At 42.0% G+C, this 25,214-nt stretch overlaps 1 protein-coding gene across 1 annotated transcript in view; it reads left to right on the top strand.

Annotated features, from left to right (window-relative positions):
* The first annotated feature begins 376 nt into the window (after positions 1–376).
* dachd (dachshund d) overlaps positions 377–25,214 on the top strand; it is a 91,943-nt gene continuing 67,105 nt past the window's right edge. Inside the window, exon 1 of the mRNA XM_079253742.1 lies at positions 377–1,009. Within this exon, the coding sequence (XP_079109868.1) occupies positions 453–1,009 (557 nt within the window). The 5' untranslated portion in view covers positions 377–452. The remainder of the gene's footprint in view (positions 1,010–25,214) is intronic.

The following is a 25,214-nucleotide window of genomic DNA, read 5'->3' as shown; positions in this document are numbered from 1 at the left end:
AAAAAAAGTGGAAATGAAAAGACAATATTCTAACAGACATGAAAAATGGCCCTTAATCGGAGAGCAGTTGTGTGTTCTTCAAAGGCTCCACTGTCCCCTAGCTCCTCCCTCTCCGTACCGTGTGACAATAACAACTCATCCACAGAGCGGAGCTGCACTTTTCAGCTCATTTTCCTCCTGTCATTCCTCCTCCTATCTTTGATCATTGTCCCGCTGCTCGGCCCCCCACCCCCCCTCAAAGAATCACCCTCACTCAGCACGCCTTTTTTTTTTTTTTTTCCCCTCTTTGGTGGCTCTTTTTTTTTTTTTTTTTTTTTTTTTTTTTTTTTTTTTTTTACTTCCCAACTTAGCTGAGGAGCTAAACTCGTGGATTCTTTCATTCAGGGGTGTCTCGGCAGGCTGGGTTTTCTACTTTGAACTTCGGCTCCTCTCTTCCCCTCTTGTAGGTGACCATGGCCGTACCGGCTGCTCTGATCCCACCAACTCCCCTGGTCCCACCGCCTCCAATCTCGACTCCCTCCGCCACGACGTCCCCGCCGTCGACAACTTCATCACCTTCTCCATCCCTGGCCCCCCCATCTGGACCCGGACAGAACCTGTTCAGATCAGACCTCCTCGCGACCAGCAGTCCGGGCATCCCGACTCCGACGGCAGCTCTACCCCCCAGCAAGCCCGTTTACTCGACCCCGTCGCCTGTTGAAAATATACCGCAAAACAACGAGTGCAAGATGGTCGAGTTGCGCGGCGCAAAAGTGGCTTCTTTCACCGTGGACGGCTGCGAGCTCATCTGCCTTCCGCAGGCTTTCGACCTGTTCCTGAAGCACCTGGTCGGCGGACTGCATACGGTCTACACCAAGCTGAAGCGGCTCGAGATCACGCCGGTGGTGTGCAATGTGGAACAAGTCCGCATCCTCAGAGGGCTCGGCGCCATCCAACCCGGGGTGAACCGCTGCAAACTCATTTCCAGAAAAGACTTCGAGACTCTCTACAACGACTGCACCAATGCCAGGTTAGTGGAGAGGCTCTGCGTGCAATTTGGAGTTAAATCTCCCCTTTGCGGACATCCGTGCGTAAAAAGGCGCAGGGGCAAGAAAGGAGGGGGAGACATTTTCCCTAAACAGAACTGGTTCGGGGCATGATAATTAGAAATTTGATTATTGTCATCATAAGTGTTAAGTTTAGCATCCAAACGTGGAAGAAATGTGTACGTTGTTGTGTGTTGGACGTGAACGCACCAGCGCGTTTTTACCAGGTAGAAAGTTGAGTGAAAGTTTTTTTTTTTTTTTTTTTTTTTCTTTTTTTTTAAAAACACGTGCAGGACAAAGCTGTGCCATGATGGATAGTCTGTCTCCTTCTGGGGCAAGTAAATCGATAATGTAGGCTACACTTCAGTTGAGTTTCAAAATATTTTGAGTAAACTGTAGATGCACATGTACTTTGTAAAAGTCCATCCCACGAACACACAAAGCTTTCACCCCTTTTCAGACATGCCGAACTAAAATTTTCTTTCACTGTTTAGCAACTTTTCATTTCACATTTTAGAGATTGAAAAATAAAGAAGGCTTTGGCTCATTTTATGCACTTGTCATATAACAACTTAAAGCTCCTAAAAGTAAACAAGACAGATCCATTTTTATTAGAAATAGATTAGAATAATGTTTTCTTATTCATGACATTATTCATTTTGGATTCCACTAGTAAATAAAAAAAGAGAAACGTGTATGATTGAGAAGTATGTAATAAGTGTGTAATAACACTTTTTTTTCTCCCAAATTTAAATGGTTTGCTATAATTCAGTTAAGAGTGTAAACACATAATTAAGAATAAACAGGGAGTTGGTAAACACTACACCTGTAAAACAAGTGCATAAAAAAATCAGCAACTGAAATATTTTCAGCTTCATGTGTTTTGAATTGAATTGATTTAAGCAGAGATCAATATTTGATTAAAAGCCTTTTTTTTTATTGTCCTGTTGCTCCTGTCTGTGATGTATCGCTCAGTCTCACAGGATGGCTCAGCTTGGTCAAAATTTACCATCTCACCTGTCACTGTGATTGATTCCGTATTGATCTGCTCCCCCAGAAATGAGCTGGAAATGCAAATATGATGGAAAGACACACATCAGTGGGGAGCAGCAGTAAACACATGAAGTGACTTTGAGTCGCGGTTTAAAAGCATGCACCCATTTGCAAATTTAACACAGTGAAATTGCAGCTGACAACTGAGTTATAGATGTGCCATGAGCACATTTTAAAAGCAACACACACAAACTCTCGCTCACACATTGCATGAGTTGCTTTGTAAACAGATTTTTTCAAAAAATTTATTTAGTTTATTTATGTGTTTTTGCCATTAAGAGAAAAGTATATCATTATTTATTGAGCCTTAAAATTGAAACAGTTAGGCCTGGTATTAAAAAAAAAAATAAAAAAATCAGACAAATAAAACATTTGAAGTTGACTCAGACTCATCTCATCCCAGTGAAACGTTTTTACTTCCAAAGTTGTTTTCCGTGTACTTCATTTATTTAAAGTTTCATAATGGCCCCTTGCCATCAGCAAACAGCGTTCTTGTTCTCTTTAAGCTCGTTTTGTAACAGTCGGCCTCACACGTCTACATGCAGATACACTGCAGCCTCATGTTTCCATTCCAGCAGCAATCGTCTCAACAACTCACCTGTGCACTTTGGTGCTTAAGCATCATTTACATAAAGCGCCGAGGGAGTTGAACACCCCCTCACTCCCTCCCTCACCTCCTTCCATAGTGAGAAATGTGCGGTGCGGTGACTCTCCACTCCAGCTTGGTGTGGAGCTTCAGGTGACAAAGTATGTGGTTGAACTCTCCAGGTTGTCAATGGGGGGATGGCCAGCGATGGGGTTAAAGGATAATGCAGTGCCTCGCGTCGCTTTAATGACGCTAAAGTGCTGGGCTATTACAGGCACATGGACAGGACTGTAATTGTCTCTGAAAGCAGCCAGGTTCTCCCGGTGCTGGGCTGAAATCAATCACTCAGACCGGGCCCTGACTGCCTGCCTGCCCCATTTGGAGAATTACATCATGGAACAGTGAGGCATCCGCTGGATAAAAGGCTTCTGTTACTTAGAAAGAGATGATTTTATTTGCAAGGATGTGTGCTTTACTCCGTCTGTCGTTGCATTTGCTGCTGACAAAATGATCGCTTTGAGTAAACAGGGCGCAGGTTGCCCTGCAGGTGAGGATAAGTTGCCTCTCCCAAGTCACCGTTGTGCTTTGCAGCGACTTCCAGTCAGATAAAAAAAAAAAAAAGTATCCGAATTCACCGGTTAACCCACTCAGGTTACACAACAACAGCCTGCTGCCTGGGATAGTTTAGCTTTTCATCTCACCCCGTTACCACAATGTCACCGCTCTTTTTTTATACAGTGGCAGAGTGATAACAATGAAGTGAATAATACGCCTGTACAATGGATCCTACTATTTCACATGCAGTTCCCCCCCCCTCCCACATTCTATTGTGCTAAAACAACACTACTCTCATTTTGCACACAGTGTGAACGTGAATAGCATCACAGAGCACCGCTGCAACCTGCTGTTTTACTTTAGATGTGGACACAAACAAGCTCCAACCAAACTGGTCCCCCCACCATGCTTACCATGCCACAAGCAGAACTCTGTTTGAACACATTCAATGGAAAACTTGGATTTATTTATTTATTTTTATTTTTTTTTAACCAGTGATTTAAAAAAAATTGTCCAATTAAAATTCCTTTTTGAACATTTCTCTCATAGTTTTCCAGCATCTGAGTCAACTTAATAATACCTGGTAATTATTGTTCATATTTAAAAAAAAAAAAAAAAAAAAAAAGACATGGCCACTCAACCCCTTCGCTTTCTTAAGGACTCTCATGCCAGATTACCAGTGTTCGCATTTGCTCCCATCCTGATCCAGGTTTAGTAATCCCCCCCCAACCCCTCTACATTATGACTCTGGCCCTCCAGGAGCCCTCCAGGAGCCCTATGTTCCAGCTACTTGTTTTCCTTTTCATTTTCCCTGCGGTGGGATGAAAAAGGTTCTTATTGCTGCGTGACACTTGAACTCACTGAAAGGTTATTATAACACGGGGGCGGCGCAGAGATATCGCATATCTCTCATTGGTCTGCTTCGTGGAGGCAGGCTATCCGATGCTGGGGCGCAAAAAAATACAGCAGTTAATTGACAATCATTGTCTACCCCTGAAGGTTAACCACACGCCGTAGACAATGTCCCACCACTGGGAATGGGCTGGCTTTTCACTTACATGCCCTTCTTAAATAGATTTTCCCCGGCTGGTTTCAGTCAAACAGCTCTGGCTGTGAAACGTTTCACATGGCAGGTCACGGCAAAGCCACTTTTTCTTTAACAAATCTATATAATTGATACGGGTATGACAGGTAGTGCTATGAGAGCTATCACCTCTGTTGTTCCCATTTCAAGCATGTTTATGCCTAAACACACATATTTGCAAATGACGGTAATTGTTTTGTTTAGCGCTCAGTGTGAGCTGCCACCGAGGGTGCCAGCTTGTCTCTCTCCCTCCTCTCCTCTGCTGAGCTCTCTTATAATATATTTGTTTTCTACAAGGCACGGATGTGTTTACAGGTACTCAGGGGAGATTTCTGGATTCCATTCAAATCATTCCCAGTCAGAGTGGGTGCTAAGATACCCGTCACCCAGCAACCACATCCAAGAGGGAGCTGGGGCGATAATAACTTCAAAAACAGAGTGACAGATGCCTGATTAGAGAAGGAGAAGGAGAGGGGGAGAGATAGAGGAAGAGAGAAAGAGAGGGTGAGAGATAATGGTATACAAAGCTGTTTAAAATACAAATCTATTGAAGTACTTTCTCGAAAGCCAAATTGGCCCTCATATTGTGTGTTGTTTCTTTATTGAAGTAAAGAAAAGAAAAAAACATTTTAAGTCAATTTTTTCCCCCTCATTTTTTAATCCTTCAGTGGGGATCTGCTAAATTTGATTAGGTACAGTACATGTGCTGAAGTCAACTGTGCAGTTGGCAGATGGTGGCAAGGTGTTTTTTTTTTTTTTTTTTTTGTTTTGTTTTTTTGCAAACAAATAGTCTCCTTGAAAATCTGAATTGCTTTATTGACTTGACATTCACTGAGTTGGAACAAGAGCAAATTAAGACATTTTTTAGAAAAGTCCATCGAGCAGCTCGGTTAACTAAACACGTTCCATTTCTTCATTTCTTTCAGGATCATATTTCTTTAGCTTCAAATGAAGCTGAGCCAAGACTGTTAAAACCACAGATTTCACTTGTTAGAGAGGCTTTGTTTGACACAGTCTAGTGTCATTTGTGGATTTAGAGGCTATTTGCATGGCAAAGAGGCCTGTATTGTTAATTTGCCTGTTGGATGCATTAGTTGTCCATGCTGCTTATTTGCATGTCTTTGCAGCAATTGAATTAGCAATTTAGTTTTTTTTTAGGAAAAAAAAAAAAGAAAAAGGTTTTGAAACACCAGCTCTTGCTTCTTTGATTCCTTTTTTTCTTTTTTTTTTTTTTTGCAAGCCACCTAAAACTGCTTTAGTTTGAACTTTTACAGACAGTCATAAGTAGTTGAAGATCTGGCAACATGAGGGAAGATGCGTATTAAAGTTGTTCAGCTTGATTTTTTCTCTTCTCATTTCACACATGAGAGTCGTTCCCTGACATGCCAGCAGAAGACTTTTTGGTCATGCAGATTTCCACCAACTCCTCCCTCCCCCCCCCTTTTTTTTTTTTCCCACTTTCTCTCAGCAAAGATAGAGGCTGCCTTTACTTGTGGGCTCCTTCATATTCCAGCACATTTAGGGAGCACGGTGGAAGTCACTGGCGCTTGTACCAGGATGTTAAATACTACTGACAGAAGTTAGAGGGAGCAGATGAGATTTCCTGATTGGAGAAGGAATGCAGGCTCTTGCCAGCCTCTGTCTAATATGGTCACATAGAGAAATTGATTTTCCTCAGAAATTAATTAATTTTTCATATAGCCCAAAGCTGGAGTTTAAAAAAGAGTGCACACTTGCTGGTTTCCTATTTTCGCCTTTTTTTTCTTTTTTTTTTTAAAGAATTATTGCCTAATCGTATTAATACTTTTGCCCCAAGGATGAAAAGATAATTGTACAAATGCATTTGGAAATATGTATCACTGAGTATTTATGATTAAATTATGCAAATAACTCCGCTCCCATCCTTCGTGGGCCCAGATTGTCTAATTAGGATTGATATGGCGAATAGATGTTGGGGAATCTGAATACAAGCATGTCCAAAGAGCAGAAAATTGAAAATGACAAGGCTGGAATCCTTAAAAAGTGTGTTGGGTTTTTTTTTTCTTTTTTCTTCTCCTCCTTTTCTCTGTCTAATTCAGCGTGGCTGTATCAGGAGTTAATTTTCCCCAGCTTCATTTCTCGTCTGAGCTGACAGGAAAAGGAATCCATCAGGGAAGCAATCTCAGATGGGATTCCACAAATTTCCTCTTCTTGTTTTTTCTCCCCCTCTTCATTTTCGTGGAGCCTATCAGGGATGAATCTTCTCTTGAGTAAACATGCAGATGTTATTCCTCCAGTGTGAATGTTTTCGGAGCCCTTTTGCTCAATACAAAGTCCTCCTCCTTAATAATTGAGGGATCCTGAGAAAGGAATGCCAAACAACAAAAAGACCTTTGTACATTTGGAATTTCAAGAAGTAGTGCCCGTCATATTAAACAACTTTTTTTTCCATGCTTTTTTCTAAAAGCAATAAGTCACTGTTTATGAACACTTTCTATAAAAAGTAACAGTAATATAATTGAAATAATATGTTTTCCTAAATTTGATAGGTTTGCTTAGTTGTTTGTGAGGCGGGTGAATAATTTTGTGACATAAAATTTCTGTTTAACACATTACAATTTATTATCAAATAAATGATTTCACATCCAAGCACACACTCACAGACACACCCTATGAGCAACCAGTGACCTGTAATTTAACAAGAGCTGTGTTCCTTACTGGGCTCAACGCTACATCACAGAAAAGCATCAAAAGAGGAAATGACATCGTGTGCACGCGTTCTTCTTCTGCTGTTAGCTTCAGGTGAGCTCCGCAGCACAGGAACGGCCCCAGCGCCTCCAACCGAATCTGTTAAAGAGCTGATTGTTATCTAATCTTTACCTGGTGCTAGCTGGAAAAGCCCTGAAGCTAATGACACTTGAGACTAACTGCACATTCCACGGTAGTTCAAAGCATCTGCTCAGTCAGTATCTTCTGATGCAAAACTAAGAAAACAGCCCCACAGCTATTTATGTGGATCTGAATTCACTTATACACCAGAAAGACTTTACGCAGTCAATTTGTTGCTTTGAATTGTAACCTCCCTTTTTACATTAAATAAGCCCCCAATGAGGCGCTCTTCTTTCAGGATTTGGAGTTTAAAAAAATATTTTTTTAGATAAAGAAAAAAAGTTTAATTAAGAACTAATTTAATTGTAATACTGAAGCCGTTTTAGTAAAAAACTGAAGTTGGTCTAGAAAAAAATGTGTAGAATTAGTATATTCTAATTCCAGATGCCCATACCTAGCACATTAATAAGCATATTTTTCTTCAATATATATAAAGAACATCCAACTACAGTATTTGCAGTTTGACACTGATTGGCAGATTGCTCCAGATCTGTCTTTCAAACACAAAAAAAAAGAGAAAAGAAAAATGAAATAAGTTGGAAAAAAAATCTCATTCAGCAAACTAAATCACCATTAAAGGATTCATAATTAATCATGGGCTGTTTGCAATATTAATATTTCTTGAAAAAAAAATGGAAGGAATTAATCTCAGTTTGAAGTCTTAAAATGCATAATTAAAATAATAAAAACATTTAGGCTCCAAATGAAAAATAATAAATGATATGAAAGTGTTATTGACGAACAACACACAAAGCGTTGTAGCGTAATGATATAGTCATTTTTTTTTCCCAGCGAATCATTCCAGCTACAGCAGTTTGTAGTGAAACAGCAACTCATCCAGTGAGATGAGAAAAAAAAAAAAAAAGGTTTGCAATTCTTGCTTTAATCCACAGTGAACCCCACCCACAGCTGCTTCCTGATGCCACTGCACACCTGTAGAGGTTATGAACAGGGTATCAATATCACCAGGTCAACACATTTTCATCTTACACTGACATCTCTCTTTGCCTTTCACCCTCTCTCTCTCTCTCGCTCTCTCTCTCCCTCTCTCTCCCCCCGTCTCTGCCTCTGTGTCTCTGTGTGAGCCTAGTGAGAATATCGGCGGGAGTCTTTATTGGTTGCTGCGCTTGGGTTTCTGTCCTCGTAGACTCAAATGTCACCGTCTCCCTGATGTTTCTTTAAAATCGCCTGTGCCACCACTTGCTGTGGCGCCTGGCTATTATTACCCTCCTCTTAAAGAGTGACAGCTGGGTCCTCAGAGATGTGACACAAACCTCAGTGGATGAAGCTGTAGTGCTGTGTCAAGTCATAGCTCTCAGCCAATCAGAAAGCTGGGAAACAGAGCCCTGTGTACCTGGCGTGCTATGAGGTCAGTGCAGAAGTCAGGAGTCAGGACAGTTTGGTTTCGTCTGATGAAATCAGGAATTGTGTTTGCCGTTAATTCCAGCAGTCAAAGTCAACCAAAGTGCCTGTGCTGATGCCCCGAGAGCATTTGTTTTAAGAGTTATTTGAGTATCGCTAATAATTCCACATTAGTGCAGAAAATGCAGCGAGACAACTTCTTTATGGAAATCAAGGAGTTATTATGATAATAAATGAGCCTTTAGCTGAAACTGTCTGTCCACATGTATGAACCCTGTGCAACTTCCACATTAGAAGCTGGAGGGTGGACGGTGGGGGTGGGGGGTGATTTTGGGGGGCTTGTTTGGTTGTGTGCAAGGAGTGTGCGGGTTGCTCGGAGAGAAACAGATGCGTGTGTGTGAGTGTGTGAGAGAGTGTGAAAGAGAGTCACCCTCGCACAACTTCACATATGAATGGTCTTGTGTGAAAAGGAGGATGAATTGAGTCAAGCTGACATAGCATGCCAATAAGCTTTGTCTCATTCCCAATGCCGTATTCATTTGTGCCACAGAGAGATTTATTGCATGATTGACAATTATGAGAGGGTGACCTAGTTCTTTGTGATGGAACAAAAATGGTTTTCATCAGTTGCCTTTGCTTTCTTTTGCATTTTGTGTGTGTGTGTGTGTGTGTGTGTATGTGACGCTGCCTGGTAAAGAATAGGGATAGCCTCTGTGCAATGAGATACTTTTTCCCTTCCAACTATTGAAACTCATGCATTTTTCTAGTAATGGCTTCATATATTTTGAATAGAATCACATCATCCACTATGTCTGTTCCACAGCAGAAAAAATGAATTTCCTACCCCATTAAGCAATGTGAGCTGTCCAAATGGATCATGTTAAAGTGACATCTTTACGAATGCTCTTCCGTCTGTAACTTTGGTGGAAGTAAAAGGAACTAGAAACAGAAAGAAAAAAAAAAAAAAAAAAAAAAAAAAAAAAAAAAATATATATATATATATATATATATATATATATATATATATATATATATATATAAATGTTTTTTATTATTTTTTTCATGTTTCTAGTTCTAGTATATTTATATATATATATATATATATATATATATATATATATATATATATATATATATATATATATATATATATAGGCATTTATATATGTGAAACCATTCTAAACCTCAATTTTTTGTACTATAATATAGTTTTTATTATTTAATGGTACAATATCTGAAATCCTCTCATCCTCCTTTAACTGTTGTGACTGTCAGTAAAGAGCATCATTTGTGCCATACATTTTCTGAATCTTTTATTCCTCTATGGTTCATCCTACCTGTCTATTAGTTGTGTGTTTGTCTGTGCGCGGTTGTGCTGAGTGTCTGAGCGCGCCCAGTCAAGCTTAGATTACTACGACTGTGAGGAGGAAGTGTCTGCTCCTCCTGGGACTCCTGCTTGACTGGCCCCACAAATGATACAAGCCAGGGTTTAGTTGGGAGTTAATATCCTGCAAAATTGTCCTGCACAGCCTCAGCTGAATGTGGATGATTAAATGACACAAGCATATCAAAAACATTTTTCTCAGACTAGTGGCTGTTAAGTGTCGCGCCGGTGCCGGCCGTCTCCCAAGGTTACCATTAAAAAGAAAAGGAATATTCAGTGGGAAATTGGTGTCATTGAGCTGTGATTGTGTGTGTTTTTCAGTATTTGTTCACCTGTGTTTTGTGTGTACATACATACTGTAGGTGTTTCACAAAATGCCTTGTTGGAGTGGGAATAATATCTCAATAGGATTTCATGGTCTTATTGAGAGGTTTGGTCGAAGGCCGAGAGGACATATGCTAATTGTGCATGAGAAGACTTTTCTCTCTCTCTTTCTCTCTGCCTCAGAAACATATCCCACTAGAGTTTTTCCTTGTACACTGCATGCCAGACTTCCCCTAGTGACAGAAAAAAGGGGCTTGAGGCTCCAAAGCGATCCATTTTATCCTTTCTTTTTCAAAGGATGCAATGCTTTGTTTTAACCTCAGCAGGAAAGGAGATGAAAGGCAGCGTAATAAAGCCGAAAGGTCTTTCTGTAGTTATCAAATGGCCTTTCACTCCTGACCTTTAAGATGCCACACTAAGAACTGGAGACAATGCTAGAAATACAGATCGGATTTCAGAGATCAAACGCCTCTTTGTATAGTTTACTTGCAGGGAGAAGAAAGAACAACCTTTCACAGCACATCATTTGAACATTGAAAAATTAAAACCAAACATTTGGGGAGGAATTAACTTGCATGAGTCACCTGCGCAGATCAAACACTTGTAAAGTTTAGCTATAATACATCACTGGATACATTTGGACCAGCTTGTTTTCTTTCTGACACATCCTCCCACTGCAAGTCTCAGTGTGTGTCCGTGTGTGTTTGTATGTGTATTTGTGAGTATACATTTACAGTACTGTTTGCTTTCTACTTCATCGGTTACTGGTGTGCAAAAGAAACAGTTTTACACAGCCGTGCCATTTGTTCTTTACTACTGTTGTCATGTTAGGTCATGTCGATGATGAAAGAAAGGGCAAACCAAAGAAAGGCAAAGATTTGGATGAAAAAGATGCAACATTCAAGTTAAGTCTGTAATTTGTACTTACTGTACCCTGGAAATTTAAATCCCGTTTATACACAAGTCTTCGTGTAATTATTGCCCATCAATATGCCTGATGAGGTTCAATTTGTAGCTGATGGCTTTATGTGTGATACGGGAGGTTTAGCATCAAGTTTGACGTGACAGGCTCTTGCACTGTACTGACAGGCCTACACTGTCCAGCAGTCCATTTCTTCAATCACATCCATAGAGGGGCCGACTACTGAGAGTGCTAATCACACTCTTAGATGTAGAATGTTATCGGGAATCATGATGGCACCCAGCATTCCTGTCATTCTCGACATTCTGCGGAGGGGCACTGACAGTCTGAGCAGAGAGTGTCAGTGCCTGCGGACCCTGCGGGGCTCTGTGTGTGAGACCCGGCTGGGGCCTGCTGGGCCCAGCCTGTTGACAGTTCCTTGGCACTGTTGTCTCAGCAGGAAGACATCAGTTGGAGCAACAGAGAAGCAGTGGATGAAGGCTGTCTGGTCAGTGGAGAGAATGGAGTTGGAGAAGATTAGGCTTCACCCGAGGGTCATTATGTTCCCAGAGCAGGCCCGAGCCCGACAGCCCTAGTATTGTTAAAGGGAAAGGTCAGGTCCAACGACCAGGCTGAGCCCATTAACAACCCACACCGCTTCTTCCTGGAAACCTGACTGTGCTTTCTCTTAACTACCAAGTGGGGGAAATATCAGCTTTGAACAGCTGAGGTCGGTCATATCCTGATGTGAACAGGAGACCGTAGTTAATTGAAAAGATTATTACAGTATACTCTTATGAAGATCCTGCAATTGTGGTTCTTTATGATTGCATTTTTTCAAAGAAGCACTAATTGTTTCACTGAGCCCCCCCCCCCTCCAGTTGGTACTCCGTACGGCATGAGCTGTAGACGGCATAAAGGTTGCTGACAGATCCTACGCACGTCGGACAAATCCTCACATTTATATCCTCCTCGGTACTAAATGCTTATGTACCGCATTCATAAGGTCGTCTGAGCCCCAACACACTCCCATAAGTCTCCTTTTAGCTGTAGTGATGGCTGGTGTCAGGGATGTCTGCTGAATGAAAGGAAACAGGCAGATAGCGTTTGATCCGTGATGGAGATGAGTCCACATAGGAGTAGAGCTAGTGATTAATAATGGTGCATCTGGGTAAAAAGGATGTCATCCCCTGGACGTCTAATGAAAGCTCTCGAACATATCTGGCTAAGGCGATATGTTGACAGTGGATGATGCAAATGAGGCTAAATGTGAGAGGAAACCTGAAATGAATCACCCTGCCGTGTCTTTGGCATTTGTGCGTGCATGTGCACGTGTGCGTGGAAGTGTGTGTGTGTGTGTGTGTGTGTGTGTGTGCCCCAGCCAGCAGCCAGCCGTTTACGTCGTACAAAGCTTGGTTTGACACTCTCCCTCCTTTGTCTCAAACTGCTAACTGTATTTAATTTCACATCTTATCGGGCCTGGCTTTGTCTGTCTGTGAGTCTCTGCACAGTGGAGGCGACCCCCGGAGATAAACTCTGTCAGGCTCTGGGGTGATTTATTAAATTCTGATTTCTGTGAAGGACTTTAATGTCGAGGGGGTGGGAAGAGTGGGAGGGTGGATGGGGGGCGGCGGCGGCGGGGGTATCAGTGGAAAGGGTGAGTGGAGTGTAGGGGGAGAAAATATGTCGCAGGTGTCTCTGCCAGCTCCGGGCACTGTTCTCTTTCCATTACCAGCATTGTTAGGTATAGAGAGGCAGGAGAAAAGAGAGAAGTAGGAATCTATGCTGAATTTCCTGTCTTTGTTGTGGCAGTGGGCTTGTTTTTTCCCTCCGTTCCAGGGCTAGAACTGCAATATCAAATCTTACATGTTTGGACTGGAGATAGCAAATAGTGTCTAGGATACGTGTGAGTTACACCGAGGGGTCGCCCCAGCTTATACTTCCATGCTAATCTTCAGCAGGACACCTGAATGGGACTCTCACACTCCATACAAATCTATTAAGAAAATCCTCTGACCTTATCGGCCTCTTTATCCCCCACTCTAGATTTGAATAAAGCCCACAAGTCAGGACTTGTGTGACTTTTTTTTTGACAAAATCAGCAGATTTCATGGTCACTTTTTACAACCCATTTCAGGGCTCCAGTTTGAAATATTTTTCTGTTAAGCACACTTCACAGGTCAATTGTGACTGTGACGGCGCTCAACGTGTTAATTTTAATATCATTTTATTCATCTCAAATGCATCAGCTCCTCCCTCTTGAAGCCTATTTTACATTTCTCTTTCATATCACCTTAATCTAAATTGATGTGTTATCGTACACGAATCTCAGAGGAGTGGGGGGGGGGGGGGGGATCAAATAGTGATTGTCAGTGGTGCATGGTGAACTGTGTTTTTGAACATAATATAGTCCTCCACATTATGGATTTGGCTTTAAAGCAAAGTCACAAGGTGCTTTTCATATGACCCTTCTCTTTGTGAGAACTGATTTTTTTAAACTGTGACGAGTTGCTTCCTCTGATATCCTCTGAAACAGTTTGATCAAAAGGGAATAGTGGAGAGTTTGCCGTGTTACTTCCTGAAAGGACTTTTTATTTTGCTGTATGACACTTTGATTCTTAAAAGTGATGAGTGGATAATAAAGAGTTGTACATTCCATGCGTTTATTTATTGCTCTTATTGAAGAAGTTAATAGAAGACTGTGGTCTGTGATGCGTGAAGGGCTGCTTTGGACAGGACTTCCTCATCTCAACCATAGAAAGGCAGCTTGAACACATACATCAAACCACATGGATGTGCGAATGTACGGCTGCCTCAGACACACCAGCCAATGCTTTATATCATATATTCTGTTATATATTTTTCCCCAAACAGGGCTTCTATCATTCATATTAAACTTGGAGGATGAGTTTGGAAAGACAGAAGTCAGCAGCCCAGTGAGATCAGCTTAAAACCCGCCTTCTGTCTTGCAGAGGCAAGAGTTTGTTTGACCGCGTGTGCAAACCCTAGTTAGCAGGTTTGATTGAGCGGTGCCTGGGATCTTATACGGCCGACTCCTCTGATACCTACATCTCCTCGCCTCCCATTGTTCCCTGCGAGTCAGCATCTTTTGTCTTTGCCACTGATTTGTCTTTTGATCTGTGCGAGTGATTTATCTGCATGGAATCGTTTTTCTCTCTGTTCCCCCTCAGGAAATTTGGAATGAGGCTGGCCTAACCTTGCCAGGGCCAAACAAAGCCCCGAGAGCTGATCTAATGTATTTTGATGCTGTTTGTGAAAATGACACATTTACACACACACACACACACACACACACACACACACACACACACACACACACACACACACACACACACACACACACATACATACGGCCCAGACTTTGAGAGCTTTGAAAGAAGAGAGAGCAAGACAGGAGAAAAAAAGGCACCCTGGTGGTGTCCGATATTTTGTTTTTTTTGTTTTCTCCCAACAGATGTGAGCACCTCCAGCACAATTTCCATTTGGAAGTGACGTGTTTTGCAAACTGGAAATGATTAAATGGTAGTAAGTAGATTTAAGTGGACACGTCTTGTGCAGACCACTAGACAGCTCCAGACGGGGGACCCGCTGAGAGTGTAAACCCTGCTTGCTGCAGCTGAGGTAAGCAGGTAGGGCTGATAGAGCGGGGACCGTGATGTCTTCAGTCTGCAACAGTTTTTCCTCTGTTTGCCTGGTTAAAAAAACGCCAGAGGTTTGTGGTGGTGGTGGGGGGGATTGGAGCTGACAACCCTGAGGGGATTGGAGCTGTTTTCCTAGTGTGCTTTTTTTTTTTTTTTTTTTCCACCCGCCTTCTTGTGCAGCTGTTATAGCCTCCTCCCTCCTCCTACCAGCTGCCAGAGAGAGAAAAGACACTTGCAGAAAAAACAGGAGAGAGAAAGGGAAGAGAGGCGCTGGGAGAGGGAAGGGTAGGAGGGTAGGGGAGGGAGGGGATAAACACAACCACTCAACACCTGCTGCCCCGTGAAGAGAAAAAGGTGTGTGCAGAAGAGAGGGGGAGAAAGGAGGGGAAGACAGAGATAGGTGGTTAGGGAGAGGCGATGTGAGTACAAAAGCCGGAGAATGTGTTAATGTGGGAGTGAGGTCTGTGAAAAAAACAAAGATTAGAAGAGAGACAGGTGGGTTAGGGTGGTGGTGGAGGGGGATGCAGGTAGGCCACATGTATCCCACTCTGAACATTTGGCTCTAAATGCTCCCTTAAGCTCAAAGTTGGGTTATCTTTAGGGGTAATCTTGGAAAAAAAAATATAAATAGACATCTTTGTTCCAGAGTACGGGAGTCCCATTGCTGCAGATGTTTACGTGCTTTGATCAACATTGTTTTGGGGGCTGTGGCCCCTCTGCATGTTTGTCTGAGATCTCAGAGCGACGAGGAAACTTTTCCTCAGCAACGCTAATTATTTTTCCATCAGCGCTCCGTCACTAGCGTTCACCGCTCACGTCCGCATCGCCGTCCGGGCTGCAAACAGAGCACGCAACCCAAAGAGAGCTTAAAGCCGCGAGAGCATGTTTGCACAGTTAATGTTTCAGAGATGGCTCTCTTTTTACCGGCTGATCTTAACAAATACTGCAACGTGATATCATTCAGACATTAGCGATAAGATCGCCGCTGTAAGTTTGCGCATGCAAAGGTGTTTGATGCCTGTCCAGCACATGCACATGCATTTAAAACAAAATGAAATAAGCAATCTATCTGATGAGACGGTTATTTTTTTTCTGTGTCAGACGTGCAGAGTTCTCTTCCTGTTCCCGTTTGGGACCGAACAGTCAATTGGCTGACATTATCTAAACAAGAAATATTAAAACTAATTAAAGAAATGTCTCTGTAAAATCTTGATAAGACTGAGGTTAGTTTTTTTTTTCTCTCTCTCTCTCTCTGACTACAGCACTGTTCTCTGTTAGGAGACTTGCCACAGGCTTGTCTGAGCAGAGGAAGTTATGAAACTCCTACTGCCATATCATTTGCACAAGGAAGTTTCAGCCTGTTCCTCTGGCTCTGTTGACTTGAGTCCATAAAACAGCTTTATTAAAAATGACACCATTCCACTCTGTATTTGCTCAGTGGCTGCTCATCTAGATTAGGTCACATGTTGCTGTGTAGCGTGGCCAACAATAGCCAGAGTTTCTGACAGATAGCAGCTGTCTGGGCTGACTGCGCCGTGATAACATATTGCATACAGTACATCTCTAAATCTGCTGCCTCCTCGTCGAGATAATCTGCTTCTGTTTTCAACAGAAAACTGTCTCGACCACAATTCAGAAGCAAGTCAGCACTGTTCCAATTTCCTGTAACCAACTGCACATGATAGTAAATCATGAAACTGAAGTGGCATGGCCAATGCTGCACAAACTCCACGGCGTTTGAGGCTTTTTTTTTTTTTTTTTTTTCCTCACAACTGATGTAACATTGTTACTTTGTATTGCACAAGTTGAACACTGGAGTTAAATACTTTAGTGGAGCAACAGCCCCATATTTCTCAACCAAAGACCGGTTTCATCTAGATAAAAGGCCTAAAAAATCTGTACAATCTAGATAACGCAAAGTGTCTCCAACGTGTGTTTGCATCCGCTAACAGGAGCGCCTTGTGTGTGTGTGTGTGTGTGCATGCCCATGGATGGAGAGTGCAACACCACAATGAGGAAGGGGGTGTTCAGAGTTATGTTATGGCTGCCTCCTGTTTAGCTTTTTTTCCCAGAGCCCCAGGCAACTGGAAGGCATCAAGGACACCTGGGTGCGACTTTATTAAAGTATGAAATGAGAGGTCAGTGACGCGACGGTCCTGCACATGACATCCTGCTGCTGGCCCTTTCTTCCCTGCCTCCTCCCCTCAGCCCAGGGCTCTGATGACTCCGCTATGAAAGTCTGTTTCATTAATCCCCCTGAGGGACCCCTCAACTGCTCTTTCTGCCGCTGATACAAATTTAATTCCTGATAGGTCTGTTAGATGGAAGGCGCGTCTATCAAGGCTTTTAATTAATGTGGCACTACTCTGTGTGTGTATCGCAGTGTTTATCTGAAATTCATGACCAGGGCGAGGACGGACGGGATTGTTCAAAGATGGCTTGTTTTCCCTTTTTGGTTGAAATGTGAATTTTAATTAGACACGGTTGTTACTCTAAGGGCTTGTAAAAGAGGGCTCTGTGCTTGTTACAAGGAGGTATTTGTGTGCATTGTGTGTGTGTGTGTGTGTCTTGTGTGTGCAACGTAATCGCATGCTTTATGTGTTCACTTAGTGTCACACCTTTCCACTGTGTTTATTTTTCCTTATTAATGGTCCAGTATTTAGAAGGAAAACAATGTTTTGAATGGGTTCAGGAAACTACCTACAAAAGTGCAGTTGACTAAATTCTTTGGGCTTCTCTGTAAATCCACATCCTGACAATGGCCTGGCCCGACAGCTGTTTGTATTGGCTGGCTATTTCCAGCCTAATAGCTGTACAGTATCATTGTCAGCCTCTTATCATGGCAACCACAGCCCTTTCTGACACACTGACACCTCACTGGTATGCGTGCGTGTGTGCAATTATGCACTTGTTTGCATGTGTGCGTGGATATACCTGGTGATTATTTTCATATCTACCATGAATCCACTTTTCTTTTGTTGTCTTGTTTATGAATTTATCATAATGTATGGTGTAAAAACGTGTTCATCTAAGAAAAAGTGTTGTTTTTTTTTTTTTTCTGTCTTTGTTAGTCAGGCTCGTCTCTGCCTGTGAGCGAAAGTAGAGATCATGAAAATCCCATCTCCAGCTGTATCCTCACTCTCTAATAGCATGTTCGGTGCCTTGAGATGATTCTGATGGAAGATTATCATTTGCGCAGCACTCTTCTTAGCACCGTCCTTGTCCCTGAGTCTCATTTGTGTTAAGGCTAATTTGTATGGTGTCCTTAATGGTTGTGTTTGGGTTAGTTCTGAGAAGCAGAAAGCCTTTAATTGTGAGGTTTAACATTTTGCAATTAAAATCTCCCCTCATCGCTCTGAGGAATGAATAAGCCGTCTTTGATGTGCTTTAATCAGCAGAGATGTATTGTAGCTTAAGAGGCATAAAGATGCCAGATACATTTCTGATTCCAAATTGACACACTCCTCTACCTTTGAAGATTATTTTTCTTTTCTTTTTTTTTTTACTCGCTCTCTTACTGGCATAAAGCAGCAAAAAGCTCAGTCCCTTGAACCCCACACTCAGATTCTAGGGCACAGATCTTTATCTCTCATTCTAAAGTGGCCAAACAGGATTAAGAAGAGGAATGCTTCTGTTTCACCAGGACGACGGAAGCATACACAATTCACAATTCACCAGAGCTTGACTAAATATCTTAGATGAACAGTGTGACTGTATCAGCTGTTATTTTCCTCACCTGTTTCAGGGGCTTTAGACATCCTTGGTAAGACACGCTGATGCGATCTGATAGAAATGATGATGTTTGGATTGTTTTTTACTTTTTGCATGTGATTATGCCGCCTCTCTCCTGAGGTATCCTTGTTTTGCTCAATTGTGGACAAATAATAATAATAAAAAAAAAAAATCTCATTAAGATGGGGTGGGGTGGTGGGAGTAATGGAAAGAAAAATAGTCCTTATTTGAAAGGAAGAGGTGGCAGTTTTATGAAGGCTGATTGGGAGCATCTGGAGTCTGTTTTCAGAGGACGTAGCCCTGAGTGAGCAGCCCTGGCATTTAAGTACGGCTCCTAGAAACTAAAAATCTCCCGGCAAGCAAATTAACGGGAGCAGGGATTTGGTAATAATGGAGGTTCTCGGCTTTTGTTTCAGCGTGACAGATGGACAGTGTGTGCTCAAATTGAATTTGGTTTTAATTGCATTGTGGCGTTTATAATTTATCTGCTCCGCAGATTTTGTTTACAGGTTTATGGGGGTCTTGAAAGGCACGTTTGCTCTGTTTTTTGTTTTTTTTTTTTTCTTTTTTTCTCCCCTGTCCTATACTTTTCCCCTCTTTTCTCTCTCCCTCATTCAGCGTGTGTGCCTGTGTGTATGTGTCGGACAGATCCTTTTTCATCCTCCACTACAGCAGGATAAAGGACACTGTAATTCTCTGAGAGTGTGGTGTTCATTACCGTAGCAGTTTGCCCTCCAGGGTGAATGTGTTCAATAAGCGAGATTGTCTTTTTTTCCAATATACACTTAAACGGTATAAGATTGCAAATGTAAGCTCTGTAGTGCCCGTCTGTCTCAATGCTCACTGTTCAAATCATTTGGATCACTCGGGTAGGTGAGCACAATATAATTAAATATCGCTTCGTTTTGAATAACTCCTGCACATGGACACCAGGGCATGCAGACAAGAGGGTCACACATGCATACATGCATGCATGCAAACAGAAGTGTGTAACGGTTTTGCAGAAGATGGGAAATAAAAAGTAGTTGAATGAGAGTTTTTTTCCTCTGTGTCTGCCTGCCAATGTTGAAGTGGATCTTTGCTCAGGTGGGCCAGCTTTTATCTCTTTGCATGCATACCCTCGAAAAGCAACAAAATCAGGTTTGTGTTTTCTCTGAGAAACAAAATGTATGTAAGCATAACATCAAATCTGACAAGCTGCTTTTTTCATTACAGTGATTACCCAAAACTCATTCTGGACACGAATATAAAGCAGTGGCTTTGTCTCATTAATTTGCGCGATATTGTAGCTTTCGCCCCCCCACCTCCCCCCTGTCTGACAGACCTCCTGCAGCATCGTGCGGCAGTGATAAAGATTATATTCTTGTCTCCTGCTCCATCTAGCTCTTCTTTCCTCTCCTTATCCTAGCCTCTGCCACCTTCTAATTGATGCACCCCTGCCAATTTACACTTCAGCCCTGGCTCTGACCCCTATTAACTACCTGGCCTCACTCTCCCAGGGAAAGCACTGTGTTCAGGGAGAATCCTCCACCCCCAATCAACTCCTCTTAAGACTGCTGCTAAACACATCTCCATACGCAGCCAGTAAAAGGACTCCACGCTCTCGCCAACTTTTCTACAGATGGATAAGGATAAGCCGTTTTTTCCAAACCCACTTTCATCCCATCACCAGCGGTTCTTTCAGTTGTTTGATAAAGACAACATATTCATTTATTATTTTCTTCCGCTCTTTAGAAACCTGTCCTAGTAACACCGCACCAGCCACTTGTCATTGTCTCTTTTTCCGTTGTCCTAGATCAGGAGTATTTTGAGGAATGCCCGCTCTGTTCTCTGAATCTGTCCCAGTAGTGAGCCCATGTGAGCTGTTAGAACCGAGTAGAACGTGGTCCGCATGCTTCAGCAGCTCTCAGGCTGTGTGGCTCAATCATCTACGCTTTATTTGTGGCACGCAAAAAGTTTAGCATTGGTATTTCCAGCTTTCGCTTGAAATGATGTTACATCAGCAGACTGCGCAGGTCAAAGGACAATGGATAATCGCTCGCGCCTGCTTCTGAACTGTTGATCATTTGTGTTCATACGGAGTTAAAAACGGCCAACTCTGGAAGGTGTATTAGTGGTGGCAACTGCTGGGGTGTGGACATCTTCGGAGGGGCTAGCCACATAATTCCATCTTTTGCAGCAGGCGTGGTATGTGTACAGGGTAATGAAGTAGGGAATCATTCTGTGTTCTCGATTAACAGTAATCACAAAGCAATTGAAGCATGAAAAATGGATTTGTTTCTTCCAATGCAAAACAGTTTCAGAACACACACACAGCAAACGTATTAATTATGCAGCGGCGTTGAGGTAGTCAAATATTATTTTTAATGCTGTCATACCATGTCCTCCTAATTGTCTGGCATTGCACATTTCTTTCCATTAAAGCTGAAGCGTAAAAGGAAACACAACAGTTAATTTTAGTTTAGTCCCCCCCCCCCTTGTTGCACTGAGTACCATTGTGGCTGTTTAGCCACTTTTCTCTGGGCAAATTGTTTTTGTGACCCATGGAATGTTAGAGGAAATGCTTCTTTCTCATTGGCGGTCCCCTGGGTGTGGAGGCCATGGCCCCTGTCATCGGCCCCAGTGCACACACAGACACACATGTGGACATATATACACTTACACACACACACACACACACGTTCACTCACGAGCACAGGATCACTCTTTGCTAGAGGAAAGCAATCCACCACAAGAGAGGGACCTCCAGGCCTTTTTATAGCACCAGTACTTTCCCCCCTACCAGACTCCCAGACATGACATCACAACAGTCAGATCGTTTTCAGTGGCATCATCACCACACACACACACACACACACACACACACACACACACACACACACACACACACACACACACACACACACACTCCCATGTAAAGACAGTACACCGAAACTTAACCCTTCTCTTGATGTTTTTCCTTCACATGTATTTACTCTCTTCCTTTCTTTTTGTTTTCCTTTCATTTTGTCATTAATTAAGAGTCGCTTTACAGAAATAAACACACTCCAGACAGTGTTATCTTTTTTCCAACTCCCTGAAAGAGAAGTTAAAAAGTAATCATGAGCAGTCCCAATTCGAAGAGGATCTCTCTAGAACGTGCAGTGAAATATGCTCCTCAGATCAATTAAGTGTTTACAGCCTGTAAGAATCGGCAGCACAATAGAGTAGCTGTCTCTTCTGGACCCCGGAGGCTACTGTAGCAATGTTTCATTAAGTGCACTCACTCCTGTGGCCCACTATAAACACACATTAATTAAGGCACACAGAAACACAGTCTCTGAGCTTGCACTATGGTAATGATGATATGACCCCAAAAGGAGAGGGGCACCAGGGGTCAGGGAATAAAAGCAGGGAGCGTTTAATGCCAGAGCTTGGCTGATCTGCAGAAACACGGTCTTAGCTGGTCCAATTCAAATTAGGCCAAGATTTGCTTAACTGGCTAATTTAGATGTGCATGAATGTAGATTCATTTCCAGCACTGAATATGGCAAGGGTGTGTCCCGTCCCCCCCCCTCCTTTCTATAAAAATAATGATGAGGGTCAAGATGACAATTTTCTCTAAGTCAGCAGTCAGCTCCTGATATGATAATTTATACACACTGTGAAAATTAAAGATAATAATGTGGTGGTCAGTGTTGTACTTTTACATGTTGGCAACTGAGACCATTTAAACTTATATGCAGACTTACTCTGATTCTAGATCAGTGCTTGGTCATGATTCAGATCATTTTAGCTTCAGTAGCAGTCACCTCTCGTGGAGAATTTATGTTGATGTGACAGTGGCAAATGTGTGTCATCAGTACAATCCCCAAACACTGATATTTTCTTTGTTGGTCTAAATGGAGAGGCCCCATCCCAACCTCTCAAGATCTGCAGCTAGAGGCCAGGGGGCTGGTATCCATCTTCGTAACAGTGACTATGTTGGAGGAGGAGGTGAAGGAAGAGGAGGCAAAGAGATGGAGGGGAGGGAGGCAGCATGTCAATGAGCCTGCCCAGTGTCACTGAGCACCACACAGAACAGCCATCTGGAGAATCAAAGACTCCTACCATCTGGCAGCCTCACCCACTCTCTACCCCAGCTGAATTAGAATCAACCACATTGCCATATCACTTTTTTTGGTGGAAATGTCAGGTAAGGGTAAAGAAAAATCCTTTCAGCATTCAAAAACCAAAGTTAATGTGGATTATTTTTAACAACAATGTAGACATGATCCTCAATCTTCATTATTCTGATATTACATTTAAAAGCCAGACCTGTTATTTATTAATTCCATATTTTTACCCAGACCTTAAAAACTCATGTTAGAATGGAGAACAGATCAATACCACGTATTTAAATGATTATTCATGCAGAAGTTTTGGAAGAACAACATTTTAATCTCATAATTTCCTTTCTTGATATCTAATAGCAACAGTGTTCTTGAATTTAATGCCAGTGTTGCAAATGAACTCATAATTAAAACTCATCACATGTGCCCAATTTTAAGAACAGACTTTGATTACAGTAGCGAGGATCATCGCATTCGTAATATTCTTGATGATCCTCAGTTCTTTGCAGATCTAAAGCAGTCTGCATCTTTAGAGAAGACCTCAAGTATCACAGCTACAACTTTAAGCTTAAAGTAGTCCTTTTATATCGCTGAGTAGGCCTTTAAAGTCTTGATTTAAATTATGTATGATCTGTAAGTATGTATTTGGCAAGAAAGAGCAGAGAAAGGAGGAGGAGGATGAACGCTGATAAGTCGTCATACATATTCCAAAATGCCATTTCCGTGTTGCTGAGGTACCATTGTTTACAGGGCTTTGATGGAGAGGTGCCCTGATCGCCACTAGCTGTTTCTCTACCTCTCGCTTTTTCTTCCCCCTCTTACTTTGAGAGAAATCTCCTGACACTGTAAAATGGGCAATGATGACATATGTGGATGCAGGCCTGTTCATATCTTTGTGGGGCCTTTAGGGAAATAAATATCTGAGAACATTCAGTGAAATGAAGCTCACTCAATAAATCACCATGACACAATAAACACTTCTGGCACATGAGCGCCCCCCCCTCAACCCACCATCCCTTGGTGCCCAGCCCCCTCACACACACAAACGCACACTCACACACACTCTCTGCTCAGACACCACCTACCTCTCCCCGCCTCTTCTTGTTCTACCAAATGGTGCCTCCCCACAGGCCAGTAAATCAAATCCCAGCACAAATACAGTGGGAATTTATTTGGAATGGGCTTTTGTTCTCTTTAACGCCTGATTGTTAGGCCGACCAGGTCACATGATAAATTCTGAGCAGGTTGTTTCTTTGCACTAGCTGTGTGTGTTTGCTGCCCCCCCTGTTCCTAACGCGAATCACTCTGCGCTTTACTCCCTTGAATATTTACTACCAGTGGAGATGTCAGCTACGTCATTAAAAAGATGCAAAGGAAGTGACCTCACAATACCCAGGTTTTGACATCGGTGTGTGGGCCCACACACTGATGTTCATGTCTGAATAAAGATAACGGCTGGTCATCTAGTGGTTTTTTTTTTTTAGTGTTGACCAGTTTACTTCATTGAACCCATTCAGAAAAGGTAGTCTATAAATAATAAAAATGCTTCAAAATGCAATGAAAACATAAACTGATTTACAAATTATGGTATATATGAATAATTGGAATTGACTCTCCATTGAAGTCTCTATTCCAGTGATGAGACCAAATATCAAATATATAACATCTGTGTAGACCTAAAACAGGACTTTAATAAAAAAAAAACCCAAAAAGCTAAAGTAAAATACATGGTTACCCTTTTACAGTTGGGGTCTTACATGTGTAGAAATCTCTCATTTGACTTTAGTTTCAACATAAAACATAAAAGTTACAACAACTCCTTCTTTCAGTTGCATATGGTAATCCCGACGCAGCGGTTAAAGCAGGCTAAATATCGAGCTGTTGTCACCTCAGGATGCTCAGCACGTTTTCCCGATGACTGCTCCTGCGTGTTACAACGTTCAGCCTGTTGCACACTATAAGACCGTTTTTCTTGTTCTCGAGGCCACGAGAGAAAAATGTTATTTTACATTTTGTGACTTGCTCTTAATGGATCAGCCAAACAAAACTTTCTTCTTGTGGAGCTTCAAAAAGTATTCTGTGATTAGTCGGACATTAGGTGGGTGGGGTTAATGTGGAAAGTTGTCACTTCGATGTTTCTGCTGATTCAAGATTAAACTTGAATCAACAGTTGGAGTTGGTGAGAAAGTATGAAAATGAATATAACACATACAGTATGTAAAGCTGTGTTTATTGTTATTAAATGCTTATTGTTATTAAATGTGCAGGTCGGTTATTAATTGCATATAAAAACACAGACACCTCTCCATTGTGGGCAAAGCTCCGATTAGAGTATGAATGAACAAAACCAACATAAACTCTTTTCTTCCTCTTGCAGCCTGAGAAAAAAAAAACAAAGTTGTGGCTTCTTGCCGAGTTTGTGACAAGTTTTGCAGATACCTGCCCTGGCGAGTTTTGCAACATGTCGCACATGATCCTGATTCCAGTGTATTATTCAGTATTAGTTTTATTTATTATCTCTACAGGCTGTAATTTATTTAATAAAAATTGAACACTGATATTAAGAGTTTCCCCACTTTTAAGCAAA

Source organism: Telmatherina bonti (genome assembly GCF_933228915.1).
Source record: "Telmatherina bonti genome assembly, chromosome: 15".
In the NCBI taxonomy this organism is placed as follows: domain Eukaryota; kingdom Metazoa; phylum Chordata; class Actinopteri; order Atheriniformes; family Telmatherinidae; genus Telmatherina; species Telmatherina bonti.
Note: the sequence above shows the minus strand (reverse complement) of the source record. Positions and strands in the feature narration are given on the sequence as shown.